General features: G+C 41.3%; 1 protein-coding gene across 1 annotated transcript; it reads left to right on the plus strand.

Moving 5' to 3' along the window:
* The first annotated feature begins 601 nt into the window (after positions 1–601).
* On the plus strand, positions 602–1,457 carry LOC117744342 (cystatin-like). The gene is made up of 3 exons (XM_034552543.1): positions 602–1,014; positions 1,095–1,202; positions 1,350–1,457. The coding sequence occupies exons 1-3, from the start codon at positions 805–807 to the stop codon at positions 1,437–1,439; spliced, it is 408 nt and encodes a 135-aa protein (XP_034408434.1). The 5' UTR covers positions 602–804; the 3' UTR covers positions 1,440–1,457.
* Positions 1,458–16,530: the final 15,073 nt, after the last annotated feature.

Genomic DNA, 16,530 nt, shown 5'->3' on the forward strand with positions numbered 1-16,530 from the left:
TAATGCACTATGAATTTCATTCCCCAGACTGACTCAGTAGCCTTTGTATGTAATGGATTAGAATATTCCCTTGACCACTAGTTTTTTTGCCAGGAAATGTTGGCCCACTAACCAGCGGTTGGATTGTAATTAAAATCCCTTGATTACACTACAGGTGACCTCCATTCAGCTTAATTATGTGCATTCTAAAAACAATTAGCAACAGGATCAATGGTTGGCCAAGTGTGTCAAGAGATTGGCACTTTTTTTTTGGAATATATATATATATATATATATATATATATATATATATATATAGTTTTAATTACTATTGTGTCAGCTTTTTTACACAATAAACGTCAATAGTGTTGCAAACTTTTGACTCTTCTCGCCAAATTGTGCGGTCATGAAATATAGGCTCGTGTGGGATTGACAACAACCACGGAGGTAAGGTCACAATGTGTCAATCATGCTTTCCTCGTGAAAAAAAAGTGTGTGCTTCCTGAATTTGTTTGTTAATCATGTATGAGTATTATTTATGTGCTTGTCGACCTAAACGTTGCTGTACTTCTCTTGACGAAGAATTGTATTGTTCCTCATACTTAGCCTACAACGTTGTGCAACAACGCTTCGCAGCAGTAGCAGCACGCGCTTCACGGCAGCGGAGCAGCACACGTGTGTGTGGTCGGACGTTCATGTTTTAATTAACAGATAGGATGCAGGTGTGCGTTTCCAGCGAGCACGTTTTAACCCGGCTTTGAACGCGCCCTCGGCCGTTCATCGTGACTCTTATTAGCTTCTCCAAGACGACTTGTCAGGTGCAAGATGTTCGTGTGGTTTTGTGTTGTCGCGTGTGCTTCGGCCGCTTCCCTGGTAAGCGGCGAGAAAGTGAAGACTGGTCAGCCACACAAAGTCCCGGTAAACGGCACCAAGGTTTTGAGGGCGGCCCACTTTGCTGTGGTTGAATTCAACAGGGCCAATGCAGAAGAGCAGTTTGCTTACAAAACTGTGAACATCACGTCGGCGAAGATTCAGGTAAGGATTTAATTCTTGAGTCATGTACGTACATGTTATACCATAAACACGAGTCCCCTAATGAGTCCCGTTTCCTGTAGATCGTCGCAGGTATAAACTACATCATGGAAATGCTGCTGGGACGTACGATGTGCAAGAGGATCTACACTGCTGACGGTGAACCATGTGTTTTCCACTCTGAGCCCAAGGTGAATTCAGGATTCGATGTGGTCCATGACACTCACTAAAATGCACCCATAAACACACTGCAAGTACAAATGTGCTCCTTACTTAACCCCTGTGCAGTTTTTGTGTGTGGAAATGATAAAGATGCACAAATCTGCTATTTATTTCAGGAACTTCAGTGCCGCTTCATCGTAACAGAAATCCCCTGGGAGGGTTCTTGTGTACTTACTTTAAATAAGTGTCATCCATCTAATCATTGACAGCTATTCTGATTGCTGCTGGTGTTGCCAAATAAACAGTTATCCCCAAACAGTGTTTTAGTGTTTCATAAATGGGAGCTTTTTTAATATACTCTCCACAACCTCATAAACCAGTGATTTCATTGGCTCCCAAATATGCCACTTGTTCTAACACCGAGTTGAATAAATTCAGTGACCTGCGCTGCATTGTATCGGGCGAAAAATGGCATAATTATTCCAGTGAGTGACTGGCAGCTTTACTGTGCCTGGTCTCTCGGTGTGTGTCCTGGCAGCTGTAAGGTCCTGGTTGCGTGTCAAACTCGGTCAAACACATGGCTGCTAAACGGAGACGAGGCTACACCTCTTCACACTACAACCACGGTCTCCATGGAGGATTACAGGCATTTTCAGATTACCGCTCAGCAAGACTGAACTGTCTGCTGCTCTGACCCCCTTTTTTTTTCTTTTTTTTTTTACAGCCAGAATAGCTGGCTCACTGATAATGTACAGAAAAACACGATGCATTGGAGAAACTGTCTAAAGTGTGGTTTGTTTGGGGCAATAGTGCTATATATCTGATCTACCACAATTTCAGGAGTCTACCTCTCAACCATGTGTATTCTTCATTTAAGAGAAATTAGGGGGGGGATTGGGATTAGTGACTGATAAAAACATGTTTTAGTTAAAATGGCAGACATTGGTAAGTGGTGTGGGGGCTAAAGGGGCAGCGTCTGTTTGGCTTTGATTACAGTAAACAGCCACATGGATAAGCGGCGCTCGCACACACCCCTCTCACCCAGCCCATAATGTCTCTAATCAGGGATGTCTTAATCAAACTGAGCAAAACATAAAGAATTGGCTGGCACTGTGGATTAGGTAGCAGGGGTTAGGAATGTGGGGGAAGGGTTACTCCTTAACGTAGGATGACTAACATCGATGCTCTGGTGCCAGGAGTATGCCCTGTCCATCTGCCATTCCACTCACCCACCCACCCAGTGACACACTAACAGGTGCATGCACGCAGATACACGTGTATTTTATGTGCACACGCTCACATACTCCACCCTGCACTCTGGCTCTACCCCTGTCCTCACTTAGCCTGGGCAGCAGATGGTGAGGGGCAAGGCTTGTAGCCCCCCCTCCCAAATCCAAGCCACCAGCCCATCACTCCCTATTTTCTTTTTTTCCCCCACGAACACCACCCCACCCCTCTTTGTGTTGTTGAAGAGCTTGAGTGCTGAAAGGCGAGCCCCAGCTTGTTCCCCCCCCCCAATCCTTGGCTGGCTGCCATTGGCGGGACTCAGTCAGGTGTCCTAATGCTTCAGTTAGGGGAGGAAACGCTGGTTAATCTGCCCATCGCGTGCCACCGGCCATAGCCTGGCCTCTTTGTGTCTGGCACCCCTCTGATCATTCCCTCCACCCCTTCATCTGTCTTTCCCCCTTCTTTTGCAACCCAGTTTCTCTACCCCAAGACGGGGTCATCCTTTCTTAAAGACACCCATCCTCTCTTGGGATGGGTTTTAACAATAGTCCTTAGACAAATCCAGTAGTTTTGACAGTTTTGAATATCTCCTGTTTGATGGGTTGAACTATTATATTGTCCTATCATCATTAAACCCTTCTCTATTTTGTGCTGACTCATCTCAGGCTTCTAGCATACCTAAAAATGCACCTTACAGGAACATTGTTGCTATTAAATATTACACTATTATTCTTTATAACTTCTGTGCCGCTTCACACCAACAGTACCTAGTCGGGCCTATCGGTACATACCATGATAACTGGCCTTTTTGTCAATCCCAAGTTATAGTAAAACACTGACATATTGTATTTCATCGAAGTTGCTCCTGAAGGAATACTTAAAGTTAATACAAAATTGCTACCAATTAAATCGAGGTATTAACACATCAATCTACTGTAAAAATGTCCTGAAATCAATTTTAAATGTTTCATCTCTTGTGTAGATGTATATTTTTGTTATTTTAGTGTTTTGTATTTTGTTCTTGATTGTTCATGCATCATCACACAGGTGAACATATATCTCATAAGTAGGCAGCCCCATAACGTACTCCTGGAAGGTGCACAGCTCTTATTAGGATGAATGATGCTACTTGCAGGATGCTGATATCATGTGATTGCATAACCAGAGAGGGGTCATTACCATTTGATCCCTGCTGACCTTCTTTTTGATTGACCCTGGGTTTGGTCACCGCTTCAGAGCACAGGCAGGAGTAAAAGGTCAGAGTTCAAAGTATCATCAGCTGTGCAGTCATGGAAACGGCAGCGTTTACTCCTCTGATGGTCAGTTTTAATCCAAGGGCAGTGGTTTATTTTAAACTATAGTATAATATGCTTTTTTTTTGTCTCCGCGTTGAAAGGTTTGATGTTTATTTTTAAAGCTCCAAAACTACACTTGTTCTTTGATGTGGCTACAGAACAACTTAAGATATTATCCTTTTGGACTGATGTCCAGATTTGGAAATATTAAATACCGATATTTGTAATTTTTTCTGTTGTAGTACTGATGCTTTAGGTTGTTTTGAGGGTTATGTGGCTGCACATTTGCCCAGTTGAAATAGCATTATGAATGGCTTGTTATATTTTACATAGTTCTTTGTGCTTGTGTTATTTTTGCATTTTACATGTTGTCTTAGGGTTTCCATTGTGTGCTATACAGCAAAGCATACATCTCCTGTCTTCAGTATTATGACCAAAGCTTCGGGATCCACCATTGTGGTCAATCGAAACACACCCGCGGTTTGTTTTTCCACTTCCTGTTTGTGACTGTTGTGAAGGGTTTCCTTGCAATCAGTGCTGCGGCAGGCAGGGGGGAGAAAATCAATACTTTCAATGTAACATGCGGCCAATGGAATAGGGGAATGATTTATGTAGGGATGGCTACTCCCTGAATCAGATGGGATTTGTGTTTGGTGGCCGGATGAGTGGAGGGGAGGAGGAGGGGTGGTACAGAGACCCAAAGCAAGAAGAACTATAAAAGGTTAAAAAAAAAAGTGTGCTTCACTGCTGTTGATCGTGGCACCACTCCTCCCTTTCCCGCTGCCCTCCTCTCTTTTCATCTCTCAAACACACCATGCTCTCTGACTATCGCGCTTAATCTTAGCGCTGTATTATTATGAAACGAAGACCGACGGGACACACGCATACACATGCCAGGAGTTTAGCAGGTTGTGGACCACCTGCCAAAAAGGGCATATGCCCCCATCTCCTCTCCAGATTAATGGGAGCATGTTAATATTACCGTACAGCAAGAGAGGAAGAGATAGGGGCAAGGGGTAGGGTGGGGTGGGAGATGAAATGTGGAGGGAGAGTGTAAGAGCCATGCAGACAGACAAGGCAAGTCGCTGAGGTAAGGAAGCAGAGAGCAAGTCTTGGAAAGGGAAAGAAAGATTGAAGTGTGGAGGCGGGAAAGAACGAGAGAAGCGAGGACATAACAACCAAAGAAAAATATGTGTGTGTGCTTGCTTTATTGCAGTGGCCCCACCTACCCCTCCATCCTGTAAGGAGGCTCAGTCCTAAGGAGGAGGGGTAGGATCCCCTCCCTCAGACACACACACACACACACACACACACACACCCACTCTCTCTGTGGCTCATACACACACTCTGCTCCGTGAGGGAGCAGTCGCTGAAGAGCTCTGGATAGACCATGCGTGGTTCTGCAGGTGTCCCACCCTTCTCTCATCACATGGATGCTTTAGAAGGTACTATTTCCATTTGTTTATTTCTCCTTTATGTCATATAGCCCAATTCTTCTTCAGTTTTCTTGGGTTTGCTGTTTCTCCTTCTTTGCGCGAAGGTTTCTTCCCTTCGTTGTTCCGAGTAATCTGTAAGACACTGCTGCTTACATGTTTGTGGGAGATTACATGTGCGTTTGTGTGAGACTGGATGCATGCTTGCATGGTTGTTTACAAGCTCTACTGTACAGCTGGTCTGACAACTTTAGTAGAGTGGATTCTATTAGCTACATGTGTTTCACCTCGATTTTATTATCATGTAATGCTTCATTCAAAACTAATATTATGGGGGTTGCTTGTTGTATGGTTTAGTCTTGCATTTTATTATTTTTATTGGCGCTCAACTCTTAAGGGTGGAGGGAGACAAAGCGCATTATGAATGCTTTGTGTACTGCCAATTAGATGTGGATTCATAATGTTTGGGTCGAGGCTTTTAGTCACCTCAAGTCTAGTAATACATGGCAGCATTTTTGCAATAAAAGTGAAGTTTTACACTTTTTTTGGGTGTGGTAGTGATGATGGTGTGAAAGAGTTGGAGATGAAAAAAAAAAAACTAAGTCAGATGAGTTGTGGCCATGCTGCAAATTTATCTTCATCATAAAAAAGTAGATTTGTCTGTCACATAAAAACATAATTAGTAAAGGCCAAACCAGAATATTGGTTAGAGAGAAATAAGGGAGATGGCTAATAATCCGGTGAAGTGAGTGAGGCAGAGCACATGTCTTGCATGGTGAACACCCAATACACCCCTCTTCTGCTGATACTAGAGATAGAATTACTGGAACAATACTCTCTAATATATTGATTTAAATTAGTTACTATAGACATTTTATTTCTATATGCAACAGAATCACAAGTTATAAAAGTGTTTATAATTCTATATTTACTGTCCATTTCATTATATGTGACATATTTACAGGGATGACTAGGCTAAAATGTTTGCCCTATTTTGGATTTGTCCAACCCGGGAATTTCTTGAACTAATAAGACATTTTGTTCACTGGCCTAGCTTTTGGTTGTTTGCTCAGGACATGTCATGACAGTCTGTAAATGACCATATTTATTTTTTAACAATATTGAAGTTTTCAGCACAGTCCTACTCTTATTGTCTATCAGTAGTACTCAAAATTGTCCAGGTCATTACATCCCTGTTTGGAAATCAAATTGGTGACCATTTGTTTAAACAGATCTGACAAACAACCTCCAAACTCCTCCTGGAAATCGGTTCCTTCCACAATCATCTCCCCCTCATCCCCTTTCTTCTGCTCATCCTTCAGGTTAAAGCAGTGTTCTCTCCCCCCTTTTTTTAAGCTTATATTGACCTGTTAATAGTATTATCCACAGAGCGTGTGGCAGGGCCAGGGTCACATCCCTCTAGGGTTGGGATGGTCAGCCCTCTGGCCACAGTTTGGTCAGAGAGCGGCCAATAGCACCAACACTGTGGTCATCCTTCAATCAAGCTCCTTTCACAGCAGAGGTCACACGAGTCAAAGGGTAATAAGTTTAACCCCTTGAGGGGTGAGGAGTCAGAGGTCACAAACAAGGCAATAGAGAGAAGGTTTGCATCATCAATCAGATGGTTATATCTGTGCATATTGATGGCACATGCACGATTTTGCCAATCTCATTTGCATGGCTTGCTAAACACAAAAGGCAGCCATTATGATCATATAAATGTGAACAAAAATAACATTGGTATTGTCAATAGGCTGTGTAATGTCAGTTTGTGTTTGCCCTTTTACAATAATATGTGTATCCTTCCTTTGTTTAATTTTAAGACACTTCATTATGCATACATTTGAATACGATCCTGAGTAACGTTCATAAATGATTACGCTGATCAGTCGATTTCCATGCCTATTTCCAATGCCAGTAAATGAAGAAAAGATTCTCTTTGCAGGAATATATATATATATATATATATATATATATATATATATATATATATATATATATATATATATATATATATATATATATATATATATATATATATATAACTATAACCACTGTACCAATTTTTTTATTTTTTTATATATGGACTCTGTGAACTGGTTATGTTTATGCATGCTACACCCTTAATATCATGTTGCATTAAGTGTGAAACTCTAAAAACGAGGACTACGTCAATATTTTGATATGTTTTTCTTGTAGGCGAATAATTATAATCATTATTTTATGATCGCTTTATGTGAATTGATCATAGGTCTATTTGTAGCGGTGTGGCCTTGTTAGTTAATTTCCACAATCGTGTGCTAATATTCATTATCTCTGCCTCTCAGGTTTCTTTAAATACAATTTTTCCCCCATTTTAAGTTGTGCCATTAAAACAATCTCCTACAATGATACGGTGACACTTACTTAAATTCTACTGTAGATGAGAACGTGTGCCCCTCCTTGTAAATCTGAAATGGTGCTGTGCTGATGTTTCAGCGTCTCCCAGAGGTCTGCTCTCCCTGGCTGATGTGTCAGCATTAAGCTAGGCCTGCCTGCTAGGCTGCTGGGGCCGAAGTGGCGACCAGCCCAGCCTGGCTAAAAGCCAGACCAGACATGTCTTGGCACCAGACAACAGAGATGTGACAGGATCAAGGATTGGGGGGAAAATATGCTCGTACAGTATGCAGTATTGCTGAGCCATACTACCAACAAAGTACACAGGAATGTATATTATGCACATTCTTTAAGGAGTTTAATAATTTGAGATGTTCTGCCTCTGTTTTTTTCTTTTTGATTCAACAGTGCAGCGTGATGGGAGGGAGCATGAAAGAAGACCTGCACAAAGATTCCAGGTCGGACTCCAAACGAGGACGTCGTACTTGCATGGTATGTTCTTCCGCCAAATGAACCACCACGACGGTCCTGATGTGTATTACTTTAAGGAAGGCTGCACATCACATGTATGGGTTTGTGGTGCATATATGTTAAACTAGGCACACCATTTGTGCATGCCATTAAATGTGTGAACAAGAGAGATGTACATGTTGCTCAGTCAGCTATTGCACAGACGGAGACCATCAATCACAAATGCATGGTGAGCCGCATTGCTTTTTTCCTGGTCCCTCAAGTCCTTTCTCTGGGCTGGAATTACACAGCATTTTACCTGCAACACTGCATTTTTCTGGACTCTGTCTTTACCCTGCATCTTAACTCAAGCAACACATTTGTGCGCGGCCATGTCTTTTTAATCTGACAAGAGGTGACATTTTATGGTGTAACTTATAAATCAGCCCCATAAATTGTACACTGTTTCTATTAGGACTTCATTCTTTAGTCACAGTAAAATATGCACAGAGGGACGTCCGTAATGTTCGTGGTTTCCACAATGTCTTAAAATAACAGTATGAGTACAACATATGTTATTGAAGGCCCTTCCCTTGCTGAAACTACTGTAAGCCTTTTATTAATCTCACAACAAGGCATCTCCATGGCTGCTTGACGTATTGTTTCCCTGTATGCACCTGATGTCAGGTGTTAGAGAACTCTGCGTGCACCTCACCCAATAGGAACTACCCTTTTCTTTTGTCCTTATGTTTTCCTAATATGGTCACTAGGCACATTCTTCCTATGTAATTTACCTTTTACCATATATCTAATTAGGTCATTTATATGATCTCACAAAACTCCCTCATTTGCTATTTTTAATTATGTAGAAAATGTAAAAACACAGTCAAACAAAGCAAGGACACCATCAAATCCACTATAGCTCAATGGTAGTGGCCAAAGCCAGCTGTATTTGATAGATGAACGTTGAGACCTTGGGCTTTGGATAAGACACGAGGGTGAGTATGCTGCGGGCGACAGTTTTCGAGAACGCGTGTGATAATCAGCAGGTGGATTGGTTGTTGTTGTGATAAGAGCAGGTGATTGATCGTGCGGTCAAGGTCTTGTCTTTCAGACAGTTTGATCAGCTGAAAGGTTCACTTCATATTTATCTCCTGAACTAACTGAAGTGTTGAAACAATCTTTTTTGGCCTCTTAAACATGTATTGAGTAGTAGAAAATACAATAGAGCAAAGTTTATCAAAGGAATGGAATATTTAACTGTATTGTAAAGCGTCTATAAAGACACCTACAGATGTGTTTGGAGTCTTACTGAAGGGATGCGGGGCCCGGGTTATCAAGAAATGCTCTTTGCAAAGGTCACACATTACTGCTTGCTATGTTGTGATGCGGCCAATAAAACAGCCAATAACTGACCCTGTGAAACATGCACTAATTGCAATGTTTTGTCAAGGGTTTTATTCTCACAATTGAAAATATGCCATTTAAAGAAACATCAAATAATCGTACAGCCTCATTTATGGAACTGAAACTACACACTTAAGTAACAACTTAACCACAAACCCATAATTCAGCAGTCATTACAAAACAGACATTGATAAGCATGTTTAAGATTGGATATGAATGAAGTTCCTTCTTCTTATGTCGCGTCTGCAAGTTATAAAGTAACTTCGCCTTCATGAGCATCCAGCCGAAGGTAATCCACACGATGGTGCAGTGCAACTCACCTCACGACTAAAACTTGAGTGTTTTCCTTCGGCTCAGAAGGGAGCAGAGCAGACTCTTCATAATAGAAACCTCTTAAACATAACCCAACATTATAAAGAGCAAATCCTTTGTGTCAAATTTACAAAGCAAGTTGATTATAAAGATTGCTGAAATGTTATATTTTTAGTTCCATGTAAAAGTCTAAGATAATCATACCACGCAAACTGAATAGAGTTAATGTGCATTGAGGGAACTATTTAATAAATGTGGCCCATGTTTGTGATTTTCTTTTTGGGAGATGCTTTGAGTTACCATTCCATTGTTCCCTGTTAAGCTTTGCAAAACTGAGATGCTACTTCATATTTGATTTGGTGATACTGTATTTGATGAGATAGCAAGGCCTCATTCAATGCCGGTGCCGTCAGTTAAATCAGGGTAATGAACGGAGACCTTGAAATGACCAAAGACCTATAACGTAATGTTCCCTCGGAACAGGCCAGTCCTCCACTGGGCCTAAATCGACTCTGCACTCATTTACATGAGACATAAATTCACATTAAAATGGCAGAAAATTGCTCGGGTGGCTGATACACTGGGGCATATGAAATTATAATTGTACTCAGCCGTGTGGGTAATATAAGATTGAAGAGATGTGTGGAGGAATTATGTGTCCAATAACTGAGAGAGGATGTAAATATGGTCAGGACAGTGAGTAGTCTGATGTGCTACCGGCCCATTTCATCTGAGACTGCAATGCAGGGGCTAAATGGCAGCCAGTCCCACACCGAACGACTAGCAACTAATTAAAGGTCCCCACAGCACTACAAGGAAGTGTAATATATGATGTAACTAGTCTATGCAGCGGATTCTTATCTCGATTAATCACTTGACTGTAAAATGTCAGATATTTCAATAATATTTGAAAATGTCCAAGATGAGTTTTCCAAATATCTTGTTTTGTCCAACCACCATTCCAAAAAAACAAAGATAATCTCTGTATAGTGATTATAAAAGAGAAAAGCTGCAAATCCTCCCGTCGGAGAGGTTGGAATCAGAGGATGTGTCTTATTTTTGCTTTAAAAACGGACTTCAACCAATCGACCACTTGTTGCAGCTTTTAAGATTAGTCATCCACTGGCAAACATCTGGGAAATTTAACACAATACAAATCACTGAAACAATGAAAACATGTGGTACACTTTCTATTTGTTTTCATGTGCTTCTCATTGTCCGTATAGTTGACGTGGCATAACTTGCTTGTACTGTTGCAGTTTGCTGCCTTTTACTCAAATACATTGTGCCCCCTCCTCATCCCACTATCCCTCTCTTTCTTAGAGCAGTTCTTTTCTTTCACCTCCCCTCCCATGGAAAGGCTTGAACAAATACACATGTCACATCAGTTCATGGAGATCCCAATTGTTTTTCGCCAGTGTGCACCTCCAAGAGGTCTATGGGTTGCCTGTGTTTCTCAGCATGGCTTCTATATGCAAACGAAGCCCCAACCTCACACAACCTTTGCACACCATGCTGAACATGCACTCAAATTTATAGACTCGCACATTGTACATGAACATTGCATTTCTCTATATGCACATTCTTTTGAAATCTTACCACATGTCATTCAGTCCAAACTGGACCATCAACAAACAGTACAATATGGCTCACCAGGAGGCCCCTTACAGACCTGTTTCATAATTTGGGCAGCTCTGTCTATTGTATCGGCATCCTTTGATAAATGTACCTCCAACTGATACAATGCGTCAGTCTTTTTGTTAGAGGAAGACAATTGCTTGTACAGCGAAGGTCCAGGGCCTTAATGAAGTGCTAAAGCTACAGGGCACAAAGGTCGTTTTTGCTCTTAACATTAGATGACAGCTAACGAAGCAGACAACACTGTGAAAGGATGGAGACTAAAGTTCATATGGTGATATCATTATTTTATTGTTCAGAGCTATATGTGGAAGCCAGTAAAGCGTAACACGAATTTGTTCAAAACTGAATTTGAAATAGCCATTGATGAGTCACAGTGAGAGACTAACGGAAGAAAACAATGAGTTGGGTTTGAATAGGTTGTCAGTGTCAGACCCGTAATGTGCAGGAGCATCTTGACCTTCCCAGGCTTTCTCCTTGCATAAAGCCATACATGGTCTAATGTGGGGTTTGAGTAGCATTATTTGCTCAATCAAAACTTTAATCTTATTTTGTTTGGGACTTATTTGTAGTCGGTAAAGCAAAGGATCTATTTAGGGGTCACCAGTATCAGCTCAGATTGACCATTTAATTCCTCTGTCTTTGCTCGCTCCCCTTTCAGTGCTCTGGCTGTTCTACTCTTTATTTTCAAGTGTAACAGCAGGACTCTTGACACCCAAGACTGGTGTAAGGCAGAATACAACATAAGATCATTTTGGTTCATTTATTTATTTGGTCATTAAACATATTACATTAGAAATGCATTTGCAGCTACTTTCAAGAAAGCTATTTAGCATGTTTCCTTTTGAAAATTAAAATTGTGTGGATTACACACACATCTATTGTTTGCAAAAGTGTTCGACCTGGAATGCCTTGAAATGTTTGCCTCTACTGAAGAGGATATCACATGAGTAGAATAATCTTATATTCTTCTTTAATAGCAGTGTTGCATGATTTCTATGGTAAAGGGTCCGGGGGGGGGGCGGGGCCTCATGATGTTGGGACAGATGGCATTTAGCTCTAGCTGTGCCGAGCTCAGTGGGACCCGAAGCTTAAGAGGTTAGGCCTGTCAAAACCACTCTGTTCATTCACTGCCTAACAAAGTGTGGACTGTCAGCCTGTTCCGTTTAATAAACTTAAGATTTTTCTTTTGTCAACGCCAGAGCAACACTTTGCAACTCGATGACCTGAATATCCCAACATGCATCAAGGCTCAGTGGAAAAGATTGCACCTCTGGCTAAAGACTTTCAAAACTGTGTGTACATAAGTATGATTTGGTCCGTTAAACTGCATTGATGAATATGTCGACATGTTAAATGGAATTTCTTTGGTTAAAATTAAGCATTACGTGACTGTAAAAAACCTCAAGGATAAAAGGCCAATCAGTAGCATCTGTGTCTCATATTGTTGATGCACCAGTGCAACAAATCTCAAAGCATAAATATGACATGATGCATTTTGGGGCATTTCCCCTTCAATTAGATAGTTTACAGTGTAGATGTAGACTACAAACACATGGTACAAGGGTAATTGACCAGAATCAAACCAGGATGTTGTGGTTATATATTTGAAGTAACCCCTAGGTTTCTGGGATCCCCCATATTCAGCATTTTTTTTGCCACACTTCGACTCAAGTCCACATAAAATCAGTTTCAAACATTATATTTCACCACAAGAGGGAGACATACTGTAACATGCAGAGTGATTCTCCACCATACTGTACATTGTCCACACAGGACTACACTGCTAATTTGCTCTCGCAATGTCTGAAACACAACAGATGCATAGATGTATTAAAATATCCTAAACTGTCATGTGATCGTGCAGATTGATTGAGTAAATATGTTGTGATGTTGGCCATCTTGCCTCCCCTCTCTCCCTCATCTCTCAATTTGTTTCAGAGCTTGTTGGGGTCAAAGGCTGAGGGCTGGTGAGTGGTGACCTGAGAGAGAGGCCTGGGTGCCATCTGACCTCTAAGTGGGTGTGCGGCTGACCCTGGAGGATACTGCTCAACAAAGGGAGGCACGTGCCTTGGCCTTGTCACCATGGTAACCCAGGACCTTTTTGGAATGCTAGGAAGGGGGGGGGGGGGGGGGGGTCAAAGCTTGGTCTTTATTCTGATCAGTGTTAATCACATGCTGCCAATTTGCTCTTATAGATATAGTGTGTGTGTGTGTGTGTGTGTGAGACCCATTTTCTGGAGACATACATCTGATAATATAGTCATCTTTTAGGGATTCCACTTACTTAAATGATAATAAAAATGCATGTCCCCATAACATAAATTGTTACTAATTAAGATTAAGACTTTGTTTCAGGAAAGGGTTAAGGGTTAGGATTAGGCTGGTAGCTGTTACGATGAGGGTAAGTCTCCAGGAAATTAATGTAATTCAATGTTATATCCAAAAATGCGTGTGTGTGTGAAGAATCTAAGGGCTGACTGGGTAATCTCTGCAGGCAACTGTGATGGTGCTTTATATTCTCACAATCACCTGGAGAGATTCTGCAGTTTGTTTTATATGCCTTAAAAGCTTGTTCATATAAACCCTTGAACTGTATTTATTTCATATCTGTTGTCTCTATCACAAACCATATAATGAAACGTATTTTTCATCTCACTGTTTTCTGTAACATGTCAGGAGGAGATCAAATTGTTTACCAAAGATTGGCTCAAAACTGTCTGCCTTTGTGAAATGGTGATCAAAGAGGATTTCACGCTCTAGCTTAAGGTAATGATGATTGCACAATAAAAGAGATGTCGCCATGAGACACTTTTGTTTAATCTGTTCATGCCTCACGATTACAAGTCAAAACAGTTAGTGCTTGTTTAAAAGAAGAACAGGGGGTATTATTACATTGTAGTCCTGAATGAGGGCCAACAGGTGCAGTCCACCTGGAAGAAAACATGTTTCACACTTTGCCTCTTTGATGCTGTGCAAACTGCACAGATAACCACCACCGCCCTGCTCCCACAACCATCCTGCCATCCCGCTCCAACACAGCACTATACCTACCTACCATACTAAATATTACATGTCTATATAAAGTAATATTTGACACATCTACATTTTTGCTACTATCAATCCTCCTGTCTCTGGCCTGAGTCCTTTACCCATGTTTACCCCTCCTCCACCTCTGCTTTTCCTGTCTATTCCCCTTCTCCTTGCATTCTGCTGTGTTTTGGTGAAATCTCAGCTGGCAACTGTGAGTCGTTCAGTAGCTGCTCTCACAATGGCCTCTGGGATTATGCTAAACACAGCGCCTCGGCTGCTCTCCCCATCGACCGGCGTCAGCGACGCCCTTTGGAGCACACAGGAAAGAGATGGAGGGCTCTCAATGAAGATGTCACTGCAATTACACAAGCGCGTTTCACAGGCACCCTCTCTGTCTGCGCTTCCTCCTCTTGCATCCCCCTTCCCCACTTTTACTTTTTTTTCTTCTTTTCGACAGTCTTTTGAAGTGCAGCCTCATCTCTTGCAGCTCTTTCATAATGCATGCCCACTTTCAATTAGCATTAATTCACTTTCCAGATGCTGCTGCCATCTTGACTTACAATGATGTGTACTGTACAGTAGCTATTGAATTATCGTAGCATCAAAAGAATAATAATGGCTTGTTTCTATGAGTATTTTTTAAATCACTCATCTCACCATGAAGAGATATTGCCGAGGATCAAAATGTGTTGTGAACTTTTCACCTTTTGCTGCGCCTGCACTGATGTTGGGGCGAAGGAAGAACTTTCTGATGTGGATGATACTGCATCAGGAACTGATTGGCTGATGCTTAATTGCCAACAGTACCTGATGCATTGCCTTCAGCATCGAAAGAAACGTCAGAGTACCGGCTCCTTATCTGCTCTGGAAAATGTACCTCACTAGTGTATTAGCCCTTAGGGTGTTGGGACACCAACACCTCTGTAATTTGCAAGCATGACTTTCTCATTTGGTTTCCGGTGAAGAATAGGACCTCGGGGAATGTGCTCTTATCCTCTTTCATCAGTCTTGGATAACATCTTCTATTAATCTCTATGAACTACTTTGATTATTCAAGTGCTTTATCTCAATGTATCTGTCTTTTTGTGCATCTGTTAAATAGCTTGCCAAGTAAAATAAACTTTTAGTGAAGAGTCAAGCCTTTGCGCAGTTCTTTTTTTGGGTTATCTATGTTTGTACAAGTTATTTATTTGCATATTCTGTAGTTTAATCTTTTGCCATATTCGGATTATTCTCATCATGTGAGCGGACTTGAATACAGTGCATGACCGAAACTTGGATCTTAAATTTCCCGTTTTAATGTGTTTAACCTGGTAAATGCCCTCTGATTACAAGATAAGTACTCACTTTAAAGAGTACATACTGGACTTGTGTCTTGGTAGAAAACAATCAGATTTCTGCCAGAAAAAGACTGGTGTTTGATTCTGCACCTGCAGGGTATCGCACCATGCAGAATCTATCTGCAATCCTCATGTCATCCACACCCTGTAAGGAAAGGTCAGCATTTAAGGATATGGTGCCAAGTCCATTTCTATCCACTTTTATCAGCAAGCAGTTGGCATACGCACACGCACACACACAAAATAACTTGCTGTCTCTTCACACATGGGAAATCCAGGAAGCCATGCCAATTCCAGCAGATGTTACTGAAGTGCAGGCATCTTGTAAACACAATGACATCTATTATAGGCTAATGTAGTGGTTGCTAACACAGGTCTTCAACACAATATTTGATTTTAACACCTGCTGCACACACATACTACATATCCCCCCACAGCATGACAGGGTATGCAAGTTACAACCCCAAAAGTCATGGAAGCTCCTTCTTAAAATAACATGCAGAAATGGTGCAGACCTATACAAACTAAAAGGTGTATGGCCCCAGATTTCCTCTTAGAAAACGATTGAAATCATATAAAAATAAGGACTATCACTTTAAACTCCCTACAGTGTTGGTCAAAGAACACTGGTACAATGAACATATTTTATAAAGCTTATTTGGATAACCTATAATGTGTACAATAAATTATAGGTTGCCGATGTATTATGATGATTACCTTAATTTATCACTAGTCATCAGTCCATAGAGGGAGCCACTGTAGCCTGCTGATCGTTTACTGCTCCCCGGTGAGAGAGAAACCCGGAGCTCAACCTGCCCGGTACACCGCCCCCAACATGTCATACTG

Source organism: Cyclopterus lumpus, chromosome 15, assembly GCF_009769545.1.
Source record: "Cyclopterus lumpus isolate fCycLum1 chromosome 15, fCycLum1.pri, whole genome shotgun sequence".
NCBI lineage: Eukaryota > Metazoa > Chordata > Actinopteri > Perciformes > Cyclopteridae > Cyclopterus > Cyclopterus lumpus.